Source organism: Pelodiscus sinensis, chromosome 1, assembly GCF_052426305.1.
Source record: "Pelodiscus sinensis isolate ZL-2025 chromosome 1, ASM5242630v1, whole genome shotgun sequence".
Taxonomy (NCBI): domain Eukaryota; kingdom Metazoa; phylum Chordata; order Testudines; family Trionychidae; genus Pelodiscus; species Pelodiscus sinensis.
The window spans coordinates 273,432,507-273,446,359 of record NC_143052.1 but is presented as its reverse complement, the minus strand read 5'-3'; the positions used below and the strand labels follow the sequence as shown (position 1 = coordinate 273,446,359).

The following is a 13,853-nucleotide window of genomic DNA, read 5'->3' as shown; positions in this document are numbered from 1 at the left end:
CCTACCTATCAAGTAGCAGTATGCTCTATGGCTCCAACTTCCTAGTTTTGTGGAGGACAGCCTCTCCCCGAGTTACAAACAAGTTATGGACCAAACACTTGCCTGTAACTTGATCTGTTCGTAACTCGGACCCCATTAAGTTACATAGTGACTGTTGTTCGTAAACGCGGGTCACGTTCATAACTCTGGGACCGCCTTTATGACCGCTCCATGGGAGCTTTGGTTGTAAATGCGAATGGTCATAACTCAACCATTCACCACTCGGGGACCGGCTGTATACATAAAGGTAGATGCAGTAACCCTGCTCTATTAATTCTCAGACCACTACTACTTGCTCCTCATCAACAGTGCATTGGAAGACCCATGCACGCTGGCTCAGTTTTCTCAAATCTACCCTCACTACACATCCACAAATACGGATTTGAGTGACCATACCTCTATTTGTGATTTGTAATGAATCACAAAGATCAAGGATACTGTCTACCATCTAGCTGGTCTAGCAAAGCTACATCAAATAACAAATGTCTTATGTTTGTCTGATTCAGGGTCTACATGATCAAAGATGAAGGTGGCTTTTAATGCCTATTGATTCTCAAATTAATGGAAAATCACTTTGCACTAATATGCTAATTAGTATAAAGAGACTAATCACTTCATAACATGTTGAGCCAAAAGCACAAGAGGGAAAAATAGATGACAATTGTTCTATTGTTCATGTAAATGGAAGAAATAACTTCAAAATCAGACAATGGGTCAAGAGAGTATGTTATGTAGGCGTTCATTGGAGAACAGTCTAAACAGGAAGTGATGTATTTTATACTTACAGCACTGCTGGGAGAGAAAGATATTAAATCCAGACAGTGCACTGAAAGAGAACAAACAATATATTGTGTGGGAGACAACAGCAATAACTTGGAGCAGGGGAACCACAGGGCTATATGGTTTTAAATCCATCAGTGGCTTAAGAGACTATAATTATGTTTTATTGGCTATGGCTTTGGTTAGGCACATTGTTTGATAAAGCCCAGAGGTCTCCAAATCTAAAGCACATTGTTTGTTTCTGTGCCTTAATCATTTAGAGCTCTGGTTTCAATTAGAAAAATAATTATTCCAGTTAAAAGTGAACAAATAGAAATGGAAAGGAATGGAAAATGTACAAAATGTAGGAATATATTTCATCAAAGAATACAGAGTCCAGTTCAAGCCTCTGTCCTGTAGTCCAAACCATCCTTGTGACTGACCCAAATTGTCTTAGAGCTTGTCTGTTGCTTGCAATCATGATCTCCCAATGATCCACTGAAACCATGGAAAAATCAAACACTAGGGAGAGGCTTGTGAGTCCAGGATACAGAACTTTCATAGGCCTTAGCCCTAGATTATGGAATGAAGATAAAACCCACAAATCCATTAGCTTTCTAAACACAAAAACTATTTTTTTGACTTATCATGGTTTCCTTTGATAATTGATTTCTCCTTCTTTCAGTCATGTGAACACAATCCCCCACCCACACATAATGCATCCATTTACATAGACACTGCCAAATCTACTTACCCTTATTCAAAGAAACTATAAACCAGTGAAGCTATATTCCCTGTTGGCTGGGTTGGTGGGGGTAGGGAAAGGAGAGACTGACATATTTACATTTTAAAATACTTACTAGATACTCAGATACCTCTGAAACTTTTGAACATACAGTAGTGATAACACAGTACATAAACAAAAACTCTAACCTTTTGAAAGAAAATTATTCATCTAATTTTCAGAGCAATACTATATGTGGGTGGAAAATTTGGCCTTAAATATTTCTATATAAGCAAATTATTTTTTTCATCCTAGGACTTTCTGACTTATATCACTAACTGCTACTCTCATTTGTCCCAACATGTTACATTGATGTAAAAAAAAAAATCTGTACTTTTGTATGGTAGGTTTTAGAGAAGCAAATAAAATCCATTTTAAACACATCCATTAAAAATCACTATATGTTTACAGAAAAGATTTTTGTAACAAAGGTTTAATTTAAAAAGTTAATAACTGTATTCCAGAAGATCTGAGTCATCCACAGTAATAATTAGGGTGGTTGTTCTATACAAAATGCTTTATTTAACCTTCATGCCTCCATTCAGATAATTATACAAATGCATACATTTAAAGGTTTAAATTCTATTTCAGTTCACAGCTCAATTCATAGGAAAGTTGAATACAGAAAAGCAATGCACCAACAAAATATGTCTGAGACACCATTAAAAACAGTAACACTTCTTCATTTAAATCTTTGAGAATAGACTGGAATAGTCATCCTCTGACAGAATTTCATGAGGGGACTCCCTTTACATTATCATAGGGCAAAAATCACCATTTTACAGTAAGGGGAAAAAAGCTCTGAGTATATTTACAGTACATACACTATACATAAATACAAGAACAACACTTACATAATATTAATAAACTTATAACATAGGTGTTGCCTAAACACTACATAGTATATAAATGCAGAGGAAACTATTGGGAAATCAGATGGTCAGATGATTTTTTTAAAGAAATGTTTTGCAGTTAAAACCCTTTGAAAAGAATGCAAAAGAAAGATTTAAGGAATTAATACATTTGCCTGCTAGCAATTCTTTTCACTACAGGACTTTCTATTGACACACCTATCTCTATTGAGTTATGGACTAGGGACCCTTTCAGATCACAGTCTAAGAAAGAGAATCAGATGCTGCACATACAATTCCACTGCTGTGAAGCTTCAGTCCTGAATCAGTAGTTTTGGAAATTAAGGGATGTTTTTGTATTTTTACACAAGAGGATCATGCGAACAATTACTGGCACTTTCAAAAATAATTACTTAACTGAAGAGAAAAATACGGGGCCAAATTTAACCCTGGCCTCAGTGTTACACCTAAGATCATGACGGCATTTTCTCCATCCATATTTGGCTTGGCCAAGAATGATATTTTTTATTATGCTTTTGTTTCTTCACAAACACAGCTGACAGAACACTTCAAGTTGATATTATTTTTGACCTCACATGTAGAAGGTAGAGTCTCAGCTCTTCAGACACTTTGAATGAGTGTGTGTGTGGTTGTATGTGTGTGGGGAGTAGTGGTGAGGTGGATTAAGGACCTCATGGTTAATGTCTGAAGCGTAATCATTTTATATCTGTGTATGTTCTCTTGTGGTTGCAAATGGAAAATACAATTTTTCAGGAATAGACAAGAGGTAAAGAGAATGTATTGTATAAGTATTCAGTGGAAAACTCACACTACACAAGAAGTGATGTAATGTATATTTACAGAACTACTGGGAGAGAAAGAAGTTGTTTTTAGAAGTATATATATATATATGTCTATTAGAAATGGGCTTAAATCAGGACCAAATATACGACCTAATCTGAATTTTGGACACATTCAGATCCAATCCAAAGAGCATGTCTCAAACCTGTCACTTTTGATAAACCCAATCCCAAGTCTGATGGGCCTGGATTTAGAGATAGCTGGTGCTTATATCTGGTTCCAAACTTCATGGCTCAGGTTTTTATCTCAATACAGTCCATAAAAACCATATCACATTCCAGTGTCACCATGCTGAACACTGTATATATTTGTAAGTTAATTTTTAAAGGTGGGGGATTTGCAAAATACAAAAATATATCTCATCAAGCAAATCAACGTGTCTAACCATACAGAAAGGAAAAGCATTTTTACAGTCACTAATATTTCAGCTTGCTAACATTTTCTGAAAGACTAAATTCTGGAAAATATTGAAGATCATGAATTCATACAACAATGCCCCAGATAATCTCTACCACCAAGAGCCTGATCTTATATTCCTATAATAGCCAAAATTTGTACTGAATTTTTGCCTGTGCTAAGGAGTGTGTCCATAATATTATACAATGATACTACAAAACTATTTCAGTTTATTTCAGCATCAGTGAAAACCACAACTACTACAGAGATATACTGGCAATCAATGCAACAAAAAGCGTGTGTGTTTGTGTGTGTGTGTGTTTATGTCCGTATTGCAGAATGAAGCAAGAAGAATTGCATATTTTTGCATAATGAGGATTATACTTCATTTCTTATGAATGGCCAACAGACACATGCAGCTGCAGTAAACCAATCAACCTAAATGAGATTCTATGGGGGCCTTTTTCTAGCAGTGCTCCATCAGAGAAAACACACAGAAAAAAAACAACCCAAACCAAAACAACCATTTTTGCCCTTCAGCCTGTTGTTGACATATTTACTACTACTATCTATCCCCAGTGTGCACTGAGTTCTTTTACATGCTTGATGTCTGGACATTACATTTAGGATGACACAGTAAATATTTGCATGTCCTGATGCGATTGTGTTCACTGAGGATTAAAAATGATTTGTCACTGATCTAGTGGTAATAAAAAGTTTTTAACTGACACACACTAATATCTGCAGTAGTGTTTGCACACCAAGCTCCGCATCTTCAAACACAGTATCTAAATTTGCAACGGCCATATTTCTTTGCACAACTATTTTTGTTTACACAGAATCCTGTGTTGGTTTGTGCAAACCAAGCAGATGTTATGCCATTCAAATTTCACACACAAATGAGGATTTTTGCATACACAAAATGTAGTGTTTGCAAAACTGCAGTTACTCATTTTGAGGCTTTTTAAAAAATATGTTCTGCATTATATTATTTAAGCACAGAAGGCAATGTTCTTCAGTAAATTCATTTTAAGATGCAGAAAAGGCTTTAGAAATGACACCACTGAGGTATTTTAAAAGTTCATTAGCACATCAATTAATTAACTGTCTGTCAGAAACATATCAGATATATGTAAAAAAGAGAGGCAGCATGAAAAAGCCCTGGTTGTCATGGCTGGCTATTTTTTAGAATAGAATCAATGATTTTTTTAATGTAATTGTACAGGACAGTAAGATCATTTGACATAAAAAGCGCTCTCTGGATCATTTTACAAATAACTGCAAATATGCTCTAAGCTCCCATTCGCGTATTGCAAAAAAGAAAAAAAGAGAGTGATCCATTCTTCACCATCTGATAAAAGTATTTCAGTGAGTTCCCTGGCAATTCAAAATTTTTCATAAAAAGTTTTATTATACAAGTCAAAAAAAATAGAGAGGGAAGTAACGTGAAATTTAAGTTTCAAGAATTCAAAGTCAATTTGAGAGCTTTTTCAAGGAATTTCCATTGAAAAGCAATGCACCACATTATTCCTCTACAAACTGTAGCTAGGGTTTCACTGGTTTTATTGCTGTTTTTCTGGATCATTTAACTTGAGAATACCCTGTATACCTGGATGATTTTCAAGCAAACTGGACACAAATTGGGAAGAAGCCCCAACAGAGAACTGGGTAATGACTTCTGTTTTCTCCCTGCAGATTTTGGAAAAGACCATACCAGAGAAAGAAGATAAAAACTCTACTACACCATGTTAATAAATGAAGAAAAAAAAAACCCAACAAACAACACTTTGTGTTTGTCTGTGAGTTGCATCATGGCAGTCCAAGTGTAATTTTATTTTTGTTTTATTGACAACAAGATCTTAGTTATTGCTGTGTAAAAGTAAAAGAACACCCCATCAGTTCTAATATTCATGAACAGGCACTTTCACTTTCTGTTTCATGTCTGTAAATGGACTTTGGGTTGTCCTTGTTACAAGCATATGTGCACTAAAAATGTCACAATTTTCTTATAGCACTTCATCTTGAAACACAACTGTACCTAAAAGATCAAATTCCCTGGAATCAGCAAAGAGTTGACCATCTGTTTTAGCTGTGCAATCTTTCATTCAAAATGCAGTTTACCAGGGGAAGATAATCACCACATACACATTAAATGAGAGTGAGTTGCTACTATATCTTTCGTGTATTTTATGACTATGGGTACATCTACACTTGCTCTCTAGTTCGAACTAAGGATGCAAATGTAGGCGACTGAAATTGCTAATGAAGCAGGGATTTAAATATCCCGCGCTTCATTAGCATGATCCTTGCTGGCGTGTTACCCTGCTCAACAGCTGTTCCGAAAGTGAAAGTGTGTACCGGGACGTGTTAGTTCGAACCAAAGCCTTGGTTCGAACTAACATTACTCCTCAAAAAATGAGGATATTTAAATCCCCGCTTCATTAGCAATTTCGGTTGCCTACATTTGCATCCCTAGTTTGAACTAAGGAGCAAGTGTAGTGTACCCTAAATGAAAAAGCACCAATGCAGTTGCTCGTTTTTTGTTTGTTTTTTACCTTGGTCAGACTAAGGCATCTTGAGTTTTGTCTTATTCAGCTTTCAAGGACTCAAAGGGTACATCTACACAGCAATGTTATTTCAGAATAACTGACGTTATTCTGAAATTAAAAAAGAGTGCGTCTACACAGCAAACCATTATTTTGAAATAATGATGATCTGGAGAATTTCTTACTCCGACTCATCATAATCCTCATTTTATGAGAGTAAGGAAGTCAAATGAAGAGAGTTCTTCCCTCTACTTCCTGCTGTGTAGACAGTACCAAAAGCCAAGTTTAGCTATTTCGACTTCAGCTACGCAATTGACATAGCTCAACTTGCGTAGCTTATTCCGACTTCAGCCCTGCTGTGTAGATGTGCCCTTAATTACTTCATTGAATCTAATACTACTGGCAATAACCCAAGACCAATGGCACTCTATTTTTGCACAGACTGAACATGCTCTGACAAAGTGGAAAAAATTAGTTCCTATATTTTAACTGTGTATAAGTTTTACAGGGCATATCTGAGCAGGTTTTAATTTTTTTTTTTTTGCAATGAAAACTACAATTCTTTTTAAACATACTTCATTTAAACTATTTACATCCTGTGTAAAACGATAAGTTTGAAAATACTTTTTGACTATCATATATATTACAGAATATTTAAACTGTTACAAGTACAGTAAAATACCTTCATTCTATTATTTTTAAAGATGCAGTATCCTTATAGTTAGGTTTTATAACTAGAAACTCAATTGCTACTGAAATTGATTAAGATTTAACATATTTAAAAGTACCAATGGGCATGACTTGCTAAGCATACATTGCACAGTTACTGTTACTCTGTAATGAAACTGTGAAAATAGAGCAGTTTTAAAATTTCTTTATGTACATCTTCAGTTACAAAACACACACAAAGACATAATAGAGGAATACAAACTGGTTTCTTAATAAGATGAAGGTATTTACTTTTTACAGTACTAAATGTGTCCAATTCTTCATCCGGTTTTGAAATCATGGTTAAATATTTCTAATTACATACATGATAAGGTATGTGAACACGTGGGTGTTTGTATGCAGGTATGGATGTGTGTGTGTATTGGGACAGCATGGACATGGTGAATGGCCTCATTTTTGTATGCTGTAGAAGACACAGTTTACCTCACTGACCTCTCAAAAAAAGATATTAATGGTTACAAGCTCATCTCCATTTTGAAGCATCCACCTTCTCTCTATAAATCAGAAAGAGAATTTTTCCATTAAAGAACATTTGTTATCAAAAGATACATTTATCAATGGCAACCTAGAATATGTTTTCTACTTAATTAATGGGAACTGAGACCTGTGATTGGTATTATTCTACTATTAGTTATAGTGTAGGGACCAACTATTTGTCCATTCTCTGCATAGTGAATCTACCCCCAATATCAATATTACTGATGGCATTTTTAACACTGTTAATTTCATTATACATGACTTCAGCTAACAGTTTCACACACACATTAGTTTAAATCTATTTTATTTTTAATGGTGTTAAGTATAAGACAATGGAAAATAAGGAATACTGCATCTTCATCTCCTGTATAAATTGCCTTTGCAGTGATCTGATTCCAAAATGCTGGATCACACGGGTGTCTCAAAAAAGTAATGAAAATTTAAAGTTTAAAAATGTGGTATAAAAAAGAACTCCTGTTCAATGTATTTTCTGATACTACTGGTTACCAGGCTTTAGTGTCCCGACCAAACACAGCCATTTAAAATCATGTGGAGTGTAGCATTTTGTAGCCTCAGTACACATGCAAAATGTAATTCATACAGCATACCGTTTACCATTTATTCACACTGAAAAGGATAAAAATTTGCTCTTATTGAAAGAATGGGATGGTTCACATATGTGCTTTACACCTGCATATGTACAGAACTAGTGTGTCGTGTAAAGATGACTCCAGATAATCCTGCATGCTGTTTAAGTTGTAAGCCTTATAAGCCATTCATATTGCAAATCTGCAACAGAATTTGGCGTTTTAAAGAAAATTATAATAGGGAATATCAGACTTTGCATGAATGCAAAAGATTGGAGGTAGCTCTGAACCAAAACCCTTGGTCTAAGAACGCTCTGGGGCTGTGTCTACACTGGCGTGATCTTGCGCAAAAAAGCAGCCACTTTTGCGCAAAAACTTGCTGCCTGTCTACACTGGCCGCATGTTCTTGTTCAAGTAAACTGACATTCTAATGTATGAAATCAGAGCTTCCGGTGCCAGAACTCTGATGCTCCCGCTCAGGAATAAACCCTTTTGCGTAACTGTTCTTGCGCAAGAGGCCAGTGTAGACAGGCAACATAAATTTTTTGCACAAGAAAGCCCTATGGTTAAAATGGCCATCAGAGCTTTCTTGCGCAAGAAAGTATCTACACTGGCATGGATGCTCTTGCGCAAAAGTACATCTCTTGCGCAAAAACACATGCCAGTGTAGACACTCTCTTCTGGAAGAGTTTTTGCAGAAGAACTCTTCCGTAAAAGAGTTTTTGCGTGAGAATGCGCCAGTGTAGACGTAGCCTGGGAGTCAGAGCACAATCAGATCTGGAGCAGAACATTATGGGTTGCCGATCATCTCTCTTCCAAGATAACTTCTCTTAAATCATTTTAGACCAAGAACACAAGCCTTAAAAATGGTCTCACTGAACATACAGGGGCAAATTCTGTGCACTCAAATATACATGTGAAGCTTCCCATTAATTTTAATGGGTGCCTACAAATCCAAAGGCAGATTATAGCTTATTGGAGAGCCAGTCTGTACAGAATTGCATTATGAAAGCTCTTCCACACAGAGATATTTTATCTTAATTTTCCTGACTGGGAAGATAAGAGTTTTTGGACAGTCCTCGTTGACACATTTCATAAATGGGGACTGTCTGAAAACTCCAGTATTTGATACTTCTTCTTGGGCACCTGTTTCTGATTTCTCTTACACTAGTTTTACACTGGTGTTAATTGATTTTAATGATTTTACCCATTTCACACTGGTTTAATCCAGAGTACAATCAGACCCTTTCTGTTATCTGCTTTAGTGATTTTAATATCTAGCCAGATGAGAGAAATGATGACATCCCTTAACTGCCATTCCTGAAAACTAGCCAGATTGACTTATCAATCTCCGGCTGGCCAATAAACTTTATTTTCTAAAGATGAACTAGCTCCAAAAAAAACACAAAGCAAAAAGAGACACCACATTATGTGCTGAAAGGAATTTCTTTGTTCACCAGTAAAGATCAGCCCAAAATAATTTCTGGTTCCTTATGTTTAATGACTGATACTTGAGTAATTGCTAATTGTTCATTAAAGGAAGTCTCATACTTGTGCTTGAACCATTTTTAGAAGAACTGGTATGTTTAAAAGGACACTGAAGTTGTACAGAGGATTGTAGATTTAACTTATAGACAATGCTAATGGCATCTCACATACTCTAAACAGTCAGCCCTTTATATGAGGAATGAAACACTGTTAGTAAAAAGTTTTACTGTATAATCAGGAGATCCCATGGCAACCCATCCAGCAATAGTGTGCTCTAGATTTGTTTCAGTCCCAGCCTGTTACCCTGTTCCTTTGACTCTCAATCCTGGGGTCTCCAGTGCTAGATATTGAAATGTTGTTTCTTGTGGATCTGGATGACCTCCTTGATCATAAGAATACGGCAGGAAATAAGCAGTGGAAGAAGCAAGCTCATGCAGTGACAACAAAGCCTTTTTTGGTGCTGCTCTTTGAGCTGGGCAGCTGGAGTTGAATAGCCTTGTCCCCTTATGTGAGAGAGCTGATCATTTGTTCAGTATCAGGAGAACATTTATAAACCTATTTAGAGATGATCAAATTGTGAGCCTGCCAATCTTATACAATAGTGCCCCTTTTATGTTATTCTTCAATTTATTTGCAATTGTATTCGTGTTTAGTTATGCCTTCCTTAGCTGTTGTCTGAATGTTTCTTAAAGATTGTTTTGATTTAAGAAGCCCAGTAACATAAGTATTATTATTTCAGGAATCTGAAGTTAATTCAGATTGCTCAAACATCATGGCATCAAGTGTGTTCATGGAACCAAGTGTTCATAATTAAATGTACTGTAGAAGATGTTATGTGTTTATTTTTTAATCTCCAATTTTAGCATCCCAACAAACACATAATCTTACCAAGACTCTTTGTCACTTTGAGTTGAATTACAGATCCTTTTGAAGAAGAAAAAAATCCTATTCTGTTTTAAAGTACAATTGCTGGCTAAGCGCTCCTCTCTTTAACACACAATTTAATGAATAATAATTGGCTCACAATTAGAGGGCTGCATGGGAATGATAAAACAATTTGCTTTCATGTAAACTAAGGAGGTTTGGAGGTTGAAGATGCCTGCAGCAGCAACCACTAGACCACATGTGAAGGGCTATGTATGGCATACTGAAGGTTTGACTAATGCCTCCTTACCCTGTACTTGCAATCACCTCAGGGATCATCTCTTTCAGAGAAAACTTAAAAAACAGTGAATAGTCCTGCAGCACCTTAGAGACTAACAAAAAAATGTAGATGGTATTGTAAAATCTGAAGAAGTGGGGTGTGCCCACGAAAGCTCATGATACCCTCTACATTTTTTGTTAGTTTTTAATGTGCTGCAGGACAATTTGCTGTTTTTTAAGTTTTTTTCAGTTACAGACTAACACAGCTACCCCTCTGAATCTCTTTCAGAGAACAACTCTTTTAGGCTATTAACTCATTAGCAGTGGGCGTTTGCCTATCCCATCACTTCTCTCTCACCTTTCCAGACACAAAGTAACTATTCCATTTGATGGGAATAAAAATACCTAACTGTGTTTCCTAGCAGGCCGACAAACATCAGAAAGAATAGCTTAAGCAGTAAACATAACACAAGAAATCCAATGTGCTATTTCTTTACAGCCACCTTCGTTGGCACAAAGATTGAGTTTTGCAAGTCCTCACTGTATTTTTATCTTAAAAGCCATTTCATTCATTATTGCTTTCACCTGTTAGAGATGCAGCTGTTTCTTTTCTGCTTTTCCCCACTAGCAGTTGTACATTCAATTCCATTTTATAGATGGCCATACCATTAATCATGCTGCAAATGGATATAAGATTTGTTTCACTGTTAACTTGTAATCAAATACGTGGATGTAGAAGGAGAGAATGCATAGGTGACAAAAAACTGCACTTTGAAAACAGGGCAATAACTTGTAGGTGATGTCGTTCTATACAAACTGTTGTAAACAAATTCACGGCAGAGCATAGGTTCTCACACTGTATTTCAGCTGAAATGCTGCTGAAACCCCATTTTGTTTTACAGACATCAACACACAAAAAACCCCCCCAATATGAAAAAAAAAGAAAAGGTTACATGTTTGGTGTCTTTTAGGGTGTAATGACAAACTGTGATGAAATAGTAAAATGCCACCATCATTATTGCAAAAGTCTGCTTATGTGCTCTATGCTTCAGATAGTGGAACCTCTCCAGCAAAATCATCTTGCTGACTTTCCTGCAGCTTGTTTGTAGCACAGATCAGGTATTTTTTCTATACTGATTAGACGGCACTCAAAAAAAGGGAAGATGATGGAAAATTGAAGATCTAGAGGTCTTGTTCTTGTCATTGGTTTGTGTTATCCGATCATCAAAATAGCAATTATTCTCAAGAACAAAATGTCCAATAACTGAGAAAATGCACAGGTCATAAATGTTGTTAAAGGACACAGTATGGAAAATAATGCCCATTTTTGTAGCATTTAAGTTGCTCTCTCCCAGGTGAACATGATGACATTTTTTGGGGTGTGGAGGAGGTTACCATGCTGGGGGGCTTTAACCTCAGATGGAAAGGAGAAGAGTGGCACTTCTTTTCCTGCTTTTTAGATATGGACATCATGGAATGTCCTTTTGTGTTAACACTGTAGAAGGGGATTCAGCCCTGCTGAATGCACGTAGTTAAGAGGCCCAGCTCTTACACTCTGATGACAAGTAGCATTTCTCACACCAGCATGTGCCTGCGGCGGTGCAGTGCCAAGTGATCTGAACGGGAAAAGCTGCGGTCACAGTCTGCACACTTGAATGGCTTCACTCCTGTGTGCTTGCGATAGTGCCTTGTCAGTTCATCTGAGCGAGCAAACTTCCAAGTGCACCCTTCCCAGGTACATTTGTATGGTTTCTCTCCTAGGACAGAAAAAGAGAGAAAGAAATAGGTAGTGACATTCTATGCAGTTGATCAGTCATTCCAAACCCCTCTGCATGTGTCTCACTCCCATTGCCTCTTGGGCAGTTTAAGGAAAACGTTTACTCTGGATCTGCGGAATATTAGACATTACTCTGATCCAGAGTTCTTTAGTCCTGCAGAAGTCACATGACTAAGAGAGTCAACTAGTTTAGGGTAACAACTATCTGAGGACAGAGCACTGTGCCAACCTGAGTATCATGACAGTGCAATCCTGTCTGCTTGAACTTCCCCGGTCCACACCTGCTCTCAAAATGGCAGACTCCCCTCAGTTTTCATTCAAAGAGTGCTAAAGGAAAGTCTCTTTTTATAAAAGCTTCATTGATTTTACAAACCATACAACAGGACATTTACTAGCACATTACAAAGCAGGGGTGGGGAACCTCTGGCACACGACTCGTCAGGATTAACTGCTGGCAGACTGCCAAACTGCTTGTTTATCTGAGTGTTCACAGACATGGCCTCACACAACTTCCAGTGGCCGTGATTTGCCATTCCTGGACAATGAGAGCTGCAAGAAGGGGTGTCAGTTTTGGCCCACAGCTCCCACTGGCTGGGAATGGCAAACATGGCCACTGGGAACTGCCGGATTTTGCAGCTACAGACACTCCGGTAAACAAATGGTCTGGAAGCCCATCAGCGGCTAAATCTGATGAACCACATGTGACCAGCACGCTGGAGGTTTCCCATCCCTGTTATAAAGTCTATACAAATAAAATACCTCTCTCAAAATAAATAGAAAAAGAACAGTAAGTGAGGCTCTCTCCTTGTGCTTCTTCATGTAGGTGAAATTCATGTTAACAGTGTGGGATCTGCAAAAAAGCAGTTTGACACTTCTCCCATCGAAGCCAATGGTAAAACTCCAATTATTTCAATGGAACTAGCATTAGGCCAATTTGGAATGCTTTGGAAAAGTAAACCGTGCGGCACAATGTAGGTTTTATACAAGTCCACACAACGTTAGCAGAACAATTCAAAACATCTGCATTTTATTCATTTACCAAATAATAATTTTGTTACGCAAACTAATTTCTGTTCCTCTTACAGGCCATGCAATGATATAATTTAATCATCACCCCAGCATTCTTTGGTGACATGAACTGCTCTAGGATATCCAGCAGTCTACTGTGCTTCAAAAACTGATAAGAAATCAGCTTTGGTCACATAAATGTGTGCTTTAAGAAACTCCACTGGCAAACCGAGTTAGCATTTTGAAACTTGTCATGTATACTGTGGTTGCAGTTCCTAAATCAGCCAGCCACTAGCAGCATTATGAGGGAAAAAAATAATCTCTTTGTTTCTCAATAATTTCTTTATTAGAAATCATCCACACTAGTTTATTTATGCTCTTGTTCTGGTTCATACTTAGGCTCCCTGG

The 13,853-nt window shown here is 37.1% G+C and overlaps 1 protein-coding gene across 6 annotated transcripts in view; it reads right to left on the bottom strand.

Annotated features, from left to right (window-relative positions):
- Positions 1-1,999: 1,999 nt before the first annotated feature.
- KLF12 (KLF transcription factor 12) overlaps positions 2,000-13,853 on the bottom strand; it is a 377,983-nt gene continuing 366,129 nt past the window's right edge. For all 6 annotated transcript variants that reach the window (XM_075918893.2, XM_006129058.5, XM_006129061.5 and 3 more), the window contains one exon: positions 2,000-12,417. In XM_075918893.2, the coding sequence (XP_075775008.1) occupies positions 12,236-12,417 (182 nt within the window). In that variant the 3' untranslated portion in view covers positions 2,000-12,235. The remainder of the gene's footprint in view (positions 12,418-13,853) is intronic.